Below are 15,596 nucleotides of genomic sequence, written 5' to 3'. Positions count from 1 at the left end.
CCCAAGAGCTGGGAATAAGGGCATGTGCCACCACTTCCAGCACCAGAATGGATCTTTGAGTTCAAAGCCAGCCTAGTCTATAAACTGTGTTCCAGGACTACAGAGAAACTCTGCTTAAAAAAATAACAAAACAAAACAAAAAATAACAAAAAAGAGAAATTTGAAATAAAATTTATATCATATATTTTATCTTATATTAGATATCAGATGTATAATTATGGGGTGAGGTGGCTGGAGGGATGGCTCACTGGTAAAGAGCACTGACTGTTCTTGCAAAGGATCTGGGGTTCAATTCCCGGCATGGACAAGACACTTTACAACTGTTTATAGCTCTGGTCTCGAGGCATCTGACACCCTCTTCTGGCATCTGAGAGCAATGCATGCAAATGGTATACATACACACAGGCAAAACATACATAAAAACAAAATTTAAAAACATTTACAATTTTTTTAGACTTCTAAATTTCTTTTTAATTCTCTCTCTCTCTCTCTCTCTCTCTCTCTCTCTCTCTTTCTCTCTGTGTGTGTGTGTGTGTGTGTGTGTGTGTGTGTGTGTGCTGTATATGCGTGGGCATGCTCACACCACACTGAGTACAGTTAGAAGACTTTGTAGAGTCTGAACTCAGGGTCATCAGGTTTGCACAAGCACCTTTGCTCCATAAACTATCTATGTTTTTGTTTTAGATTTTGATTTTTGTTTTTCCGTTTTTCTAGACTGGGTTTCTCTGTGTAGCCCTGACTGTCCTAAAATTCACTTTGTAGACCAAGCTGGCCTGGAACTCAAAGATCTGCTTCCTAAGCGCTGGGATGGAAGGGATATGCCAACAGGCCTGCCAGACTTCTCAGTTTTGATGCATCCTTGATGACATTGTTTTTTCCCTTTGAAACTTCTGCAGTCTGTGAAGTATATACCATGCAATTATAGGACAATCTTTGCTCAGAGGATTGTTTGTTTTAGTCCCCCGACTTTTGTGATGCTAGGGGCTAGAACCCAGGACCTACACAGCAGCGGATGGCTGAGCTATACCTTCATCCGTGTTAAGTACTTTGTACGTTTATTTTTTTTGTGTCTGTCTGTGTGTACGTGTGGGGGCAGGCTTCTGTGGATGTGTGCACTGGAGCACTTATGGAGGACAGAGCACAACTTTCAGGAGTTAGTTCTCCTCTTCCACCTTGTGGGTTGCAGGATCCCAACTCTGGCCATCAAGATTAATACCAGGGCAAGAGCCTTTTGATACTGTCCTCTTATTATTTTTAATGAAGCAGCATTTATTAAAAATAGGTTTGCCAGGCAGTGGTGGCGCACACCTTTAATCCCAGCACTTGGGAAACAGAGGCAGGCGGATTTCTGAGTTCAAGGCCAGCCTGGTCTACAGAGTGAGTTCCAGGACAGCCAGGACTATACAGAGAAACCCTGTCTCGAAAAACAAAAACAAACAAACAAACAAACAAAAACAAAAAAAAACTAAAAAAAATATGTTTTATTAGATTGTTGTGTCTCTGTCTATATGGTTGGTGTGTGTGTGTGCACGCACATGTGGAAACCAGAGGACAACCTCAATTTTCATTCTTCAGGAGCTTTCTGCCTTAGCTTAATGAAAATTAGTATTGAGCTGGGCATAGTCTCACTTGTCTCTAATCCCAGCATCTGGAAGGCAGAGGCAGATGAATTTCTTAAGTTCTAGGCCAGTTTGGTCTACAAAGCAAGCTCTAGGATAGCCAGGGTTACACAGAGAAATCCTGTCTTCAAACAAACAAACCGAAAGAAAGAAAGAAAGGAAGGAAGGAAGGAAGGAAGGAAGGAAGGAAGGAAGGAAGAGAGAAAGAAGGAAAGAAGGAAAGAAGGAAAGGAAGAAAGAAAGGTAGGTGCTAGAGAGATGGCTCAGTGGTTAAGAGCACTGACTGCTCTTCCAAAGGTCCTCAGTTCAATTCCCAACAACCACATGGTGGCTCACAACCATCTGTAATGAGATCTGATGCCCTCTTCTGGTGTGTCTGAAGACAGTGACAGTGTATTCACATATATAAAATAAATAAATTTAAAAAAAAGAAAGAAAATATTATTGTTAAATATTTATTTATTTAGAGAGGTAGAGGCTCTTACTATGTATGTAGCTCTGGAAGTCCTGGACCTGACTCTGTAGACCAGGCTGGCCTTTAATTTAGAGATCTGCCTGCCTCTACCTCCTTTTTTTTTTTTTGGTTTTTCGAGACAGGGTTTCTCTGTATAGCTCTGGCTGTCCTGGAACCCACTCTGTAGACCAGGCTGGCCTTGAACTCAGAAATCCTTCTGCCTCTACCTCCTAAGTGCTGGAATTAAAAGTGTGAGTCACCGTGATTGCACTTAAAATTTTTAATTTTTTTTCATTAATTTCTCTTTGTGTGTGAATATTTCAGTACACGGCAGTGCTTGTTTTGTGCGTGGAGTGGAGGTAGGTGTGTGGTGGCATCCATGTGGAGGGCAGAGGACAATTTGTAGGACCCAGTTCTCTTCTTCTACCAAGTGGGTCCTAGAAATCAAATTCAGGTCTTCAGGTTTGGCCATCTCATCTCATCTCCCCTAACGGTTTTGTTCTGTTTTGAGTCAGGGTTTCATGTAGCCCACTCTTGCCTCTAAATTACTATGTATGATCTTGAACCCCTGATTCTCCTGTCTCTCAAGAGCTTGGATTACAGTTGTGCTTACCTCATCAGCTAGAAGTTGCATTTTTGTTTGTTTGAGATAGGGTTTCACTATATATCTTTGGCTGTCCTGGAACTCACTATGTAGACCAAGCTGGCCTTGAACTCTAAGAGTTCTGCCTGTCTCTTCCTCCTCAGTACTGGGATTAAAGGTATGAGCCACTAATCTTGGCTCAGAAATTGCTTTTTTAAAAAAGAAGTTGTTATTTTATGTGTAAGAAATAGTTACATACATACATAGATGTGCAGCACATGTATACCTGTAGAATTTTCCAGAACTGGGGTTATGGGAAGTTGTGAGCCACCATGTGGTGATACAACTCCAACCCAGGTTCTCTGGAAAAGTAACAGGTGCTCTTAACCACTGGGTCCCCAGAGCCATCTCTCTATCCCCTAGGAATTACTTTTTTTTTTTTTGGTTTTTCGAGACAGGGTTTCTCTGTGTAGCCCTGGCTGTCCTGGAACTCACTCTGTAGACCAGGCTGGCCTCGAACTCAGAAATCCACCTGCCTCTGCCTCCCAAGTGCTGGGATTAAAGGCGTGCGCCACCACCGCCCGGCACTTTTTTTGTTTTTTGTTTGTTTTTTTCGAGACAGGGTTTCTCTGTATAGCTCTGGCTGTCCTGGAACTCACTCTGTAGGCCAGGCTGGCCTCAAACTTTAATTCCTGTGTGCTGGGATTAAAGGCGTGCACCACCACTGCCCGGCCAGGAATTACTTTTTGTAAAGTGGCTATGTTTTCATGATTATTCATGATAGAACTTATTGTCTTGACCTGTGTTCTATCCCTAGAACCTAGTAAAGGTGTTGGGAGAAAACAGACTTCACAAAGCTGTTCCCTGACTTTTTCACATGGACTGTGGCATGTGTGTCCACACACTAACACAGAGAGACAGATATATATATATATATATATATATATATATATATATATATATATAAAAGGAAACATTTAGATTTACATTTGTGACATCTTGGATATCTGAAGGGAGTGTCAAAGCCTCAAAAAGAGTTACATGTTTTCCTCCCTCCATTTGTGTAATGTTTTCCCTCCAAGGCAGCCATTGTAAAAGGCTGTCTATAAACATTGTTTTTAATCAAAATGGTTGCATTTAAAACCACACCACTAAGCCGGGCGGTGGTGGCGCACGCCTTTAATCCCAGCACTTGGGAGGCAGAGGCAGGTGGATTTCTGAGTTCGAGGCCAGCCTGGTCTACTGAGTGAGTTCCAGGACAGCCAGGGCTATACAGAGAAACCCTGTCTCGAAAAACAAAAAACAAAAAACAAAAAAAAACAAAAAAAACAAAAAACAAAAAACAACAACAAAAAAAAAAACCACACCACTAGCTCTTACTGGGCACAACACTGCCTGTGTTAGGTAGAAATTTCTAAGTCCGTGCATTAAGCCTGTCTGCTACATGGACAGAACAAACCCTGACTTGATTTAATTTACCTATTGGATTCTTCTGCAGAAATTCTGAGTTGGGCTAAGGGCCAGGCATGGTGGCCCACAAACTGAGGAGGCAGAGGCAGGCAGCTCTCTGAGTTCAAGGCCAGCTTCGTCTACAGAATGAGTGAGTTCCAGGACTATCAAGGCTATATTCAGAAACTGGGTCTCACCCCGCCCCCCACCCCCAGTTGAATTTGTGTCAGACTGTCTGACTGATAGCTAATCCTATTCTACGAAGTTAGGTAATTTAAGGCAGATTCCCGAATCCCTTGTAGAAATACAATGACGATTCACGAGTTTGAGGGTTTTGAATAAGTATAGAACAAGGCAAGTTGTGCGGTGCGTGGCACAGCTATCAGATGCTGCTGGTACTTTAAAAAAAAATCTAAGATTTATTATTGGCTTTTGCTCATGGTGGTACCTATGAGCGCGGTGGCTCATGCATTTAATCCCAACATTCGGAGGTAAAGGCAGGAGATCTCTGTGAATTCGAAGTGAGCTTGGTTTACATAGTTCCAGAACAACCACAGTTATGTAGAGAGACTCTGGCTGGGGAAAAAAAAGGCACCTTCCATGGCCAACACAGCGCTTGGTCATGTCCCTGAAGCATCTGTTGTTCTCCAGGCGCTGGAGTAGTAGAACAACGGGCGCCCATCTCGGTAGGATGCATGGGGAAGTACAATAGGATAAGAGTTCGCGCTTCCGAGGTCATTCTGGGCTTCACGGAAATTGGCCCCCAGCTAAGGCGGGGGCCGAGGCCCTTACAAGACACTCCTAGACTCCGCGGCAGGAAGTGAATAGCGCGACTTCCGGCGCGCTGAGATGACGCGCGGCACCCGGCTTCCGTGTTGGGAGCTGGCTACAGAAGCTGGGACGCGGAGAGCTGGGGTCGGGGCTGCGGGGTGGCCCGCGGGCCCAGGGTGGGAATGCACCGGCGAGGGGTGGGAGCTGGTGCCATTGCCAAGAAGAAACTCGCCGAGGTGAGCGGGTAGGAAGCCGGGCTGATGCCTGTTCTGCTCGCGAGACACCGAATTCTCCCGGAGTGGAGTTATTTTCCCCTAAATCGCCTCTTAATCTGTAGACAACAGGGTTCTCCGGAGCCCAGGGATGAGTGCATTGGAGTGTCAGGAGGCCGCCTGTTAAGTCACTATATAAGATAGATCTTTAATACTAAAGCTGTGGTAGCACAATGGGAGCCTTAGCGATCTCCGTCTCAACTCATGCCGGTCTTTTTGTCTGACAGGCCAAGTATAAAGAGCGAGGGACTGTCTTGGCTGAGGACCAGCTGGCTCAGGTGAGTGATTGTCAGGGTCCAGACAGGAAGAGAGATGGAACAGGGCTGATCAGTATACCTTTGGTATATAGATTGTCTCCACTAAACTAAAAATAGGTTGTCAGGCAAATCCAGATTTCGTTTAGAGAAATTTGCTAGTAATAATAGCTGAGAGTTTTGTTGAGTCATTAGACTTGTGCGTTTCTCCTTTTTATTTTACTTGATTATTGTCTTTTTTGATCTTTTTTGATCTTTTTTTTTAAGATGGTGTCTCACTTTGCTGCCAAGGCTGGGCGCCCAGCTTGTGATTCTCCAGTCTCAGTCTGATGAATAGCAAATGCCACCACTCCCAGACTTATAGTTTCTTTACATACATGGTCATGTTCAGTCCTCTTTACCATTACATATCAACCTAGATTTTAAAAATTCATCCAGTGATCTGGGAATGTACCTCAGCGGTAGAGTGTTTGTCTGACAGCTACAAGTATTTGAGGCCATTATCAACACAGCAAAAATTTAAACAAATTTTCTTTAAAAATCAGAACGATAATTTCTCCTAAGAGCACTGATATTTGGCCAGGCAGTGGTGGCGCATGCCTTTAATCCCAGCACTTGGAAGGGAGTGGCAGGTGGATCTCTGAGTTCGAGGCCAGCCTGGTCTACAGAGGGCGTTCCAGGACAGCCAGGGCTACACAGAGAAACCCTGTCTCGAAAAACAAAACAAAAAATAATGCTGATATGTATTTACTAGTAACATTGCAGTAACATGAGGAAAGCATAGGCCAATGGGGTTCATGTGCATGTCTAAAGAACTTGAGACAAAAAGTAAAATCGTTAATATTATGTGAGATATTTTGAAATGATAATCTTTAGTCATAATGATTTATAATAAGAACGGTGGTGTTCAAGGTTGAACAGTCTGCTGGGCAGATGCCTTTTTTTGAAAATTTGTTTTATTTGTTTTGTTGAGACAGGGTCTCTGTAGTCCTGGCAGTTCTTTCTGGAACACACAATGTAGACCAGGTTGGCCTGGAACTCACAGAGATCCTCCTGCCTTTGCCTACCAAATGCTAGGATTAAAGCCATGTGGCACCTTGGCACCTTGTCGGGCGCTTTTTTTTTTTTTTTTTTTTTTTTTTACTTATTTTATTTAGAGTTAGGTTCTTACTGCCTAGCACTGGTATGGAACTAGCAGTGTTGAACAGGGTGGCTGGCCTTGAAATAGGCTCTCCACCTGCCTCTGCCTCTGTCTCCCAGTGCTGGGATTAAAGGACTAGACCACCATGCACACATCCTTTATTGTGGTGCTTTGTGTCACACCCAGGGCCTGGCACATGCTGAGTATGTGTCCTGTCACCAAACTGTATCTTAGCTTTTATTTCAAGTACCTCATAGAGATGAAAACATGCCTGACTTTGGCACCTGTCACTCATAGCAGCTGGGAACATGCAGCAGGGCGGATGAGTGACAGGTCGAGTCCCTTCTCTAGCCCCACCCTTTCGTGTATGGATTCTGAATGCACTTGGGTATTGTGATTGGTGAAGAAGAGGAGGTGCTGTGGCTTGAAATGGGCTCTTGATCTGACGAAAAATAGACAGGATGTCATTGTAATTTTTAAAAAAGGATTTATTATTTTGTTTAGATATTTGTCAGTGTGCCTATGTGCACATGTATGCAGGAGCCTGCAGAGGCCAAGTGTATGTCATGTCCCTGGAGCTAGTGGCAGGTAGTGGTGAAGCATCCACTGTGAGCACTGAGAAGCAGATCTGGTCCTTTCACGGACAGCCCTGGTCTTAGCCACTTGGTTATCTCTTCAGTCCCTACCTCATTTTTTTCTCTTCTCTCTTTTTTTTTTTTTTTGTCATGGCCTCATCATGTAGCCCTTGTGTGGCCTTGAACTTGGATCCTCCCACTGCAACCTCCCAAGTCCTTAACCACATTCTCCATCTAGATTATGCTTTTAATTAGTTGGTTTTTTGAGACTGGGTTTCTCTGTGGACAGCAGGCTGGCTTCAAACTCAGAGATCTGCCTGCCTCTGCCTCCCAAGTGCTGGGATTAAAAGCGTGCACCAATATCCCCGGCTCTCCCTGGCTCCTGACTGTGCTTAAGAAGCACTTATTTGGGGACTGGAGAGAAGGTTTATCAATTAAGAATGCTTACTGCTGCCGGGCGGTGGTGGCGCACGCCTTTAATTCCAGCACTTGGGAGGCAGGGCAGGCGGATTTCTGAGTTCGAGGCCAGCCTGGTCTACAGAGTGAGTTCCAGGACAGCCAGGACTATACAGAGAAACCCTGTCTCGAAAAACCAAAGAAAAAAAAAAAGAATGCTTACTGCTCTTACAGAGGACCTGAGTTTGAGTACCAGCACCCACATGGAAGCTCACAAGTGCTTACAATTACAATTCCAGGGCATCCAAAACCTTACGATCTCCTCAGGCTCCTGTACACATGTGATACACACACACACATATACATATATACACTCAAACACACACACCTAAGATAAATATGAAAAGATAAATAAATAGGCTGGAGAGATGACTCAGCAGTTAAGAGCACTGGCTGCTATTCCAGAGGTCCTGAGTTCAATTCTCAGCAACCACATGGTGGTTCACAGCCATTTGTAACGGGATCCAATGCCTTCTGGTGTGTCTGAAGACAGCTACAGTGTACTTGTCATATATATAAAATAAATAAATGTCTTTTAAAAAAAAAGATAAATAAAAGCTCTTGTTTGATAGGGAAATTCTATAGGTGAATCTCATAAGCCAAGGCTACAACAGAGAAACTCTGTCTTAAAAAACAAAAACAAATCTGGAAGGCAGAGGCAGATGGATCTTTGCAAGTTCAAGGCCAGCCTGGTCTACAGGGTGAGTTCCAGGACAGCTAGGACCACACAGAGAAACCCTGTTGGAAAACCAAAACAACAACAACAAAAAAAAACAAAAAATAGCAAAACAAAGACGCTGTTGTTTATAGGGAAGACAGCTTGCCAGTCCTGAGAATAGTGATTAAAAGAGATAATTTCATGTGGCAGGTGAAGAGATGTTGGATCAGAAGTGATTACTCTTGGTGACCTAAAATTTGTTAATTAGAGAAAATGGAAGAATAATACAGATAATTTTCTCTTCTCTTTTCATCTTTCTTTCTTCCTTCCTTCCTTCCTTCCTTCCTTCCTTCCTTCCTTCCTTCCTTCCTTCCTTCCTTCCTTCCTTCCTTCCTTTTAAAGACAGGGTTTCTCTGTGTAGCCCTGGCTGTCCTGGTGCTCTCTCTGTAGACCAGACTGGCCTCAAAATCAGAGATCCACCTGCCTCTGCCTCCTGAGTACTGGGATTCTGGGATTAAAGGCGTGTGCCACCACTGCCTGACTTTTCTTCCATTTTTTTTTTTAAAAAGACAAAATAGATTGTTGTACCTTCAGTTTAATGAATTGTTTCAGGAAGAAGAGAGAAAGCACATTAGTTGTGCATGTTGATTATCAGAACCGGACACGTGAAAACAAACACAGATCTTAGAACAGAGGAACCACTATCCTCTCCTTTCTGCCTGCAGCACAGCTATGCAGGAGCCTAAATAGGAGAGGAAACACAAAGCCGAGCATCATTGCAAGTGTCTGTAATCTCAGCACCTGGGAAATACAGGCGGGAGGATCAGGAGTTCAAGGTCATCTTCCAAGGTATTATAGTGAGTTCAAGCCAGACAGGACTCAATGAACCCTTTTCAAAATAAGGACAAAGACACAAAGAGAAAGGAGAGAATAAACAGGGTAATGACGGATCTGAAGGAAACTGGTTGTTTGTTGCTGTTACATGTATTTGTGTGTAGTGTATAGACTCCTGCCATAATAGATGTGGCAAGGTCAGAGGACAGTTGATAGGAATTGGTTCTCTCCTTGTACCATGTGTGGCCCAGGGATGGCTCTCAGGTTGTCAGGCTTGATAGCAAGAGCCTTTACCCCCTGAGCCCCTGAGCCATCTTGCCAGCCAGAGACTGGTTATTTTGTTTTTTCTCTGCCAACAGGCTGGGGACTTATGTTTAGCTTCTGATTGGACTTGGATTGCTCTAATCTCCCCTTGTCTTTCTTATCAGATGTCAAAACAGTTGGACATGTTCAAGACCAACCTAGAAGAATTTGCCAGCAAGCACAAGCAAGAGATCCGGAGGAATCCTGAGTTCCGAGTACAGTTCCAAGACATGTGTGCTACCATTGGGGTGGATCCCCTGGCCTGTAAGGAGCTGCTTGTAGGGTCTAGTGCAGACTCTTACAGGAGCTGACCTGTGGGGCGTCTCTAGATGGGCTGTCAAGGAAATATGGAGGATATATGTTGAGGATGTCTACGAGGATTGTGTGTGCCCTTCTTAGGTGGAAGGTGGAGTGGCTGGAATGCTGGCTGTAGTCTGTGGGCACCATCTTTCCTGGAACAATCTTTAGTATGCTTTTTCTTTTTTTTGTGACTTTTCTCTTATTAGAAAAAGAAGAGTATTGTAAAGATTTATTTTTATAATTTTTAATTATGTGTAGGGGGGCAGCATAATATGTATGTGATCACAGGTGACTTTGGAGGCCAGTGAGCTGGAGTTATAGTCTGTTGTAAGCTGCCTCCTTGGGAGCTGGAAGTAAAAGCTCCTACTTGCTGAGCCACCTTAAGGGAAGCCCCGTAAAGAGAATAATTCTTTTTTTGACAGGGCATCACTACATAGACTAGGCTGGCCTCCAACTCACAAGAGATCTGCTAACCTCTGCTTCTCTACTTCTGGGATTTAAGATGTGTGTCACCACACTTGGCTTTTAAAAATGTTTTATTTATATGTATGTATATTTTGTCTGCCTGTGTACCATAGTTGTGCCTGAGCTCAAGGCAGCCAGAAGAGGGCTTTAGATTTCTTGGGACTGGAGTTACAGGCAGCTGGGAACCGTCACTTTACCAGCTGAGTTACTCTGCCACCCCACCCACCCCCACTTGGAGACAGGAGCTCATGTAGCCCAGGCTGGTTTCAAACTTGCTGTTTAGCAAGGATGAATTTGAACCTGCTTATCTTGCTGCCTCCATGGGATTCCTGTGCAGCATGCATGTGCCTGGCTCAGAGGCTCTTCAGTAGTAAGCATGGCCAGGATTAGGCAGGATTTGAGTCTGAGTTTTATTTCTGGGAACATGGGGCTCAGAGGAAGAACCAGGGCCTAACTTCTACACAGGGAGACTTCCCATAGGATAGATGCTTCAATCCAGCATTGAGAGAAGAGAAGAGATGAACATGAATGAGTAATACAGCTTTTATTTTCTGTTTTTAGCTGGAAAAGGGTTTTGGTCTGAGATGCTGGGCGTTGGGGACTTCTATTATGAATTAGGTGTCCAGATTATTGAAGTGTGCCTGGCCCTAAAACATCGGAATGGAGGTAAGGGTGGTTGGGACTTGTGACCTGGGCTTTAGACTTAGTTTTCTGATTTTCTTTTCTAAAGTTCTGTAGCCCGCAGGCCTGTAAGGTCTTGAGACATATCTTAACTATTTCATGTTGTTGAATCCGTGGCTGATCTCTACAGTCATGGTTAAAGGTAGGGGGTAGGAGGGTGGCCTGGTACTCTGGTATACACTGGTCTGTATTACAAAGTTCTTGTTGTAACTGTAGGTAGACCTGACCCATCTTTCTGAAGTGTGATGGGGCCAGCCCAGCCTTTGAATTCTGAGGTTCATGATTTTAAAATCTGGTCGTCTTGGGCCAGTGAGGGACTTCGGATGTGCAGGTGTGTGCTTTGCAAGCTTGGCTGCATGAATTCAGTCCCTGCAACCACATAAAGATGGAGGGAGACAACTGCACACACTCATTCCCTGAGCTCCGTATGCACATCTTGGCATATCCACACATATATCCACACATAATACACATAGTATTAACACATACTGTTTAATAATAACACATAGTAATGACAAGTTTTTTTTTTGTTTTTGTTTTTGTTTTTTTTTTCGAGACAGGGTTTCTCTGTGTAGCCCTGGCTGTCCTGGAACTCTGTAGACCAGGCTGGCCTCGAACTCAGAAATCCGCCTGCCTCTGCCTCCCAAGTGCCAGGATTAAAGGCGTGAGCCACCAATGCCTGGCAACCCTGTCTTTCAACAAAAAGTTCACAGTCAGTCTGACTACATGGTTGGAGGCCTGCCTGGGCTACCTGGCAGAGACTTGTCTGTGGTAGACCATCTTTTTTGTTGTTGTTTTGAGGCAAGGTCTGGCTCTGTAGCCCAATGTGGCCTGGACCTTGTGTCTGCCTCAGTCTCCAGGGAATCCAGGCAGGGGTGAAGCCACTGTGCTCATCTGCTGCCTTTGCTTTCAGATTTTCCTGGGCCTCCGCTGTTGAAAGTCTAGCAAGGTCTCAGGGTTCATTTCTTATGGTCTGACCTGTTATTTTAGGAGAGATTGAGGAACTAGGGTGACATTTATTTCTCATAGAGGAGGTTGTCCATGTATCTCAAGCCGTTATAGCCATCTAAGTAATTTTTCAATTTCTTTGTGTCCCTCTCCAACAGGTCTGATAACTCTGGAGGAGCTGCATCAGCAGGTGTTGAAAGGCAGGGGCAAGTTTGCTCAGGATGTCAGCCAGTATGTCCTGCTTCCAACTCTTTGAAGTGTTAAGGAATTTTTTTAAGACAGGGTCTCACCAGACAGGGATGGTGCATGCCTTTAATCCCAGTATTTGGGAAGCAGAGGCAGGCTGATCTCTCAAGCCAGCCTGAGGTCTACAGAGCAAGTTCCAGGATACCTAAGGTTATACAAAGAAACTCTGTGTGGCAAAACAAAACAAACAAACAAACATCCAAAAAACAGGATCTCTGTGTAGCCTAGACTGGCCTGTGGAGCTTAGAGTGGCCTTGAATTGATATCCAGGCCCACCTATACCTCTTTTCTTAAAATTGTATGTGCAGTGGCCATAGAGGCCATAAGATACCTTTGGGTTCTCTGGAACTGGTTTTGGTTGTGAGCTGCTATGTGAGTGCTGCAAGTCAAATTTTGGACCTCTGAAAGAGTGGCTAGTGTTCTTAACCACTGAGCCATCTCTCTCCAGCCCCACCTCTTAGTGTTGGGGTTACAGGTAGGCACAGCACTTGGCTAGGAAGAACACTTTAAAAATCATATAGCACTTTCTTCCTAGTCCTCCAATGTCTAGGCTGGCTTTAGAACCTTTCTTAATCTTTCTGAAAAAGTACATTCTTTTTTCCTGTTTTTGGTGGTACTGTGGATTGAACATAGGTCCTTATACTACATCCCTGGTCCTATAAAAACAATTGTTTTTTAGACAGGGTCTCATTATGTAGCCTAGAACACACTCTGTAGACCAGGCTGGTCTTAAACTCACAGAACTCCACCTGCCTCAGCCTTAGCAGTATTGAGATTAAAGGTGTGTGCCACCACATCTAGTGTATGTTAATTTTTTTAATGTGTTGAAATTATTTGGTGACAAGAAGACTAGAGCAGGCACCTAAAGACTGGGGACCAGAGTGAGGGTCAGGTGACAGGACATAAATTGATTTAGTTGACCTGTCTGTGCAAATTCAAGTTGAGAAAAAAATATGTGTTTCCAAAGACCAGACTCAAGTGATGTACTGAAGATCAGGAATATTACAAGGAATACAGTGGCAGAAGGCGGCCAGCTTTTTGCACATCAAGTTTTCTGAAGAGAGGGGAGCCAGTGTATTCAAACAGATTTGAGTCTGCTCCTGTAGGGTACCGGAAGAGCATTCATACCACAGGTGTCCTTTCCCTGACGACGACGGGTGTGAACCTCTCTGTGTGCTGGCTGTGTAGAATCTCCACGTGTTCTGTGAGGTTTTTTTCTCTTCATGAGTTGCCAACTACAATCAGAAACTAGCAGTAATCAGCTGCTGCCCCTTTAAAAATGAACAAGCACTCTCAAGTTTGCTATAGTCCACACTATAACCTGTTGGCTTCTGAGTTGCTGTTCTGCTTAACGTATCAGAGTATCAGGCCTGATTGGCCAAGGGTCTTTAAGATGCTCTTACTTACTTCAGAGACGACCTGATCAGGGCCATCAAGAAGCTGAAAGCACTGGGCACTGGATTCGGCATCATCCCTGTGGGAGGCACTTACCTCATTCAGTCTGTTCCAGCTGAGCTCAATATGGACCACACTGTTGTGCTGCAGCTGGCCGAGGTAGGGTGGTTTTGAGAGTGCTGAGGGGCAGCCTGGGCCGTATCAGGAGCGGTTTCCACCTGTCCATTGCTTGGGCTTTGTGCAAAGACTGTTTTATGAACTACTCTGGCCTATGCTCATTCAGCACATTTATTGAGCAACTGTAGTGTAAATCACCTGTCTAGGCTGTAGGACAGAGAGGCTAATACAGGCCCTGTCCTTGGGGTGCTTACAGTATAGTCAGGTAGACAGACATGCAGACAACTACATTTCTTGGGGCAGACAGACCTTCTGATGTCTTAAATTAATTTGTAAGTTCCTCACAAACTTAATCCCCATGCCCCGGTTTTTCAGCAAGCCTCAAGCATAAACATCCATGACATAGGGAAGATGTGTTCATTTTTCTTAATTCTGTAATATAAAACAAAACTAGATAAGGGGCTTTCTGTGCTGGAAGATGGGTAGGGGGAGGTGGTACAGCAGCTTTGTATTTAAATATGTAGATGAGATTTAAGATTATCCCCATTCCTTCTTGGTTAATCATTCTGAATGTCTTCTTGCTCTGGAGTTCTCTATGGAGGTGTAACTTGGCATCTTAGTGCCTTGGACCCAGTTTTTAAGAATGAACTCCACAGTCTTTATCCTGAAAGTCACCTCTCTCTGCTGGGAACTTTGACATTCTTTTCCTGCATGCTCAGGCTTGTTTAAGGGCAGCCTGTCCAGATAGGTCCTGTTTCTAGGCAGGTGCTGGGCTCCAGGCAACACTCCTGATTTAGTTCCTGTTTATTCCTTCCTCCAGAAAAACGGCTATGTGACTGTCAGTGAAATCAAAGCCAGTCTTAACTGGGAGACGGAGCGAGCACGGCAAGTGCTGGTATGTGATAGATGGCCCTGGGTTAAGAGGCAGCCTTACTTTGTTCCCTCTAAGTTCATATCAGAAAGCCCAACATCTCTGCCAGTAACACTGAGAAGGCAGAACTTCCATGAAGCTTGCCCCTTCTCCCGGTAATACACACTTTCCTGGAGACATTGAACCTGGAGCTGTTGATCAGGGCATGACAGAAATATAGTTTGCACTGGAAATAGTACAGAGCAAAGGGAACTGGTAACCACTGAAGATAATTATCTATCTGTAATTACAAACTATGTATTATATGGTGGATAATTTTGCATATACAAACTTGTACTAATGGAACTCTTAGGCTCAGAAGAGTGGAATGAAGGGACACTGTTTTAGTACCTTTTTCTTATCCCAGCAATTCTTTGCATTCTTTCTGTAAAATAAGAGAACATAAAATGTGTTTCTAAAATATACTGACTGTCCAGTCAACAGCTTACCTTAGGAACTGAGCCAATTGTAGTTTTAGTGCTTCCTATTTGCTCCCTGCAAATTATCGGAAAGCCATTCAGAATACTGATCTCCAGTGTTGGAGTTGAAGAGACAGACAGTGACTTTGTCACTGACTCAGTGTATACTGTTGGAGCCTTGCATTCTTTCCACTAACATTGTACTATGGCTGGACAAGTTAAAATACTTGGTGTCATTCAGGCCTTGGCCAAAGACAAACATGATTCCATCTGGGGCACAAATGAAGGTTGTCTGAAAACTTTCCAGAAGCTAAAGTAGATGGGGGGCTGCTTCGAGCCCCAAATGTAACTGTTATCTCCCTTTTCTCACATCAGTTCTGTCCCTCCTTACAGGAACACCTGCTGAAGGAAGGACTGGCCTGGCTGGATCTTCAGGCTCCAGGGGAGGCCCACTACTGGTTGCCAGCTCTCTTCACAGATCTCTACTCCCAGGAGATATCAGCTGAGGAGGCCAGAGAAGCCTTCCCTTGACTGAGTATGGAGGGATACACAGCAGCAGGCCAGATGATGTCCTCTCTGTGAATAAACCTGGACAATTTTGTTTATAAAAAAGTTCATTCCAAGTTTTTTGTTCCCTCAGTATTTATTTTTAGAAGTGCCTCCACATTTGTTTTGGAGGAAGCCTTTTTCATCCAGTGAGGATAACCTGAGTAACAGGGATAGGAGCAAGCATGACTTGCATGGAA

General features: G+C 44.2%; 1 protein-coding gene across 1 annotated transcript; it reads left to right on the top strand.

The window, feature by feature from the left end:
* Nucleotides 1-4,929: 4,929 nt before the first annotated feature.
* Snf8 (SNF8 subunit of ESCRT-II) lies at nucleotides 4,930-15,473 on the top strand. The gene is made up of 8 exons (XM_028755021.1): nucleotides 4,930-5,112; nucleotides 5,376-5,426; nucleotides 9,495-9,633; nucleotides 10,696-10,800; nucleotides 11,922-11,994; nucleotides 13,422-13,563; nucleotides 14,342-14,416; nucleotides 15,244-15,473. Exons 1-8 carry the CDS (start codon nucleotides 5,059-5,061, stop codon nucleotides 15,379-15,381), a joined length of 777 nt encoding a protein of 258 aa, XP_028610854.1. The 5' UTR covers nucleotides 4,930-5,058; the 3' UTR covers nucleotides 15,382-15,473.
* The last annotated feature ends 123 nt before the right edge of the window (nucleotides 15,474-15,596 follow it).

This window comes from Grammomys surdaster, unplaced genomic scaffold (genome assembly GCF_004785775.1).
Source record: "Grammomys surdaster isolate TR1022 unplaced genomic scaffold, NIH_TR_1.0 126048, whole genome shotgun sequence".
In the NCBI taxonomy this organism is placed as follows: domain Eukaryota; kingdom Metazoa; phylum Chordata; class Mammalia; order Rodentia; family Muridae; genus Grammomys; species Grammomys surdaster.
The sequence above is the reverse complement of the archived record's forward strand: the minus strand, read 5'-3'. Positions and strand labels throughout refer to the sequence as shown.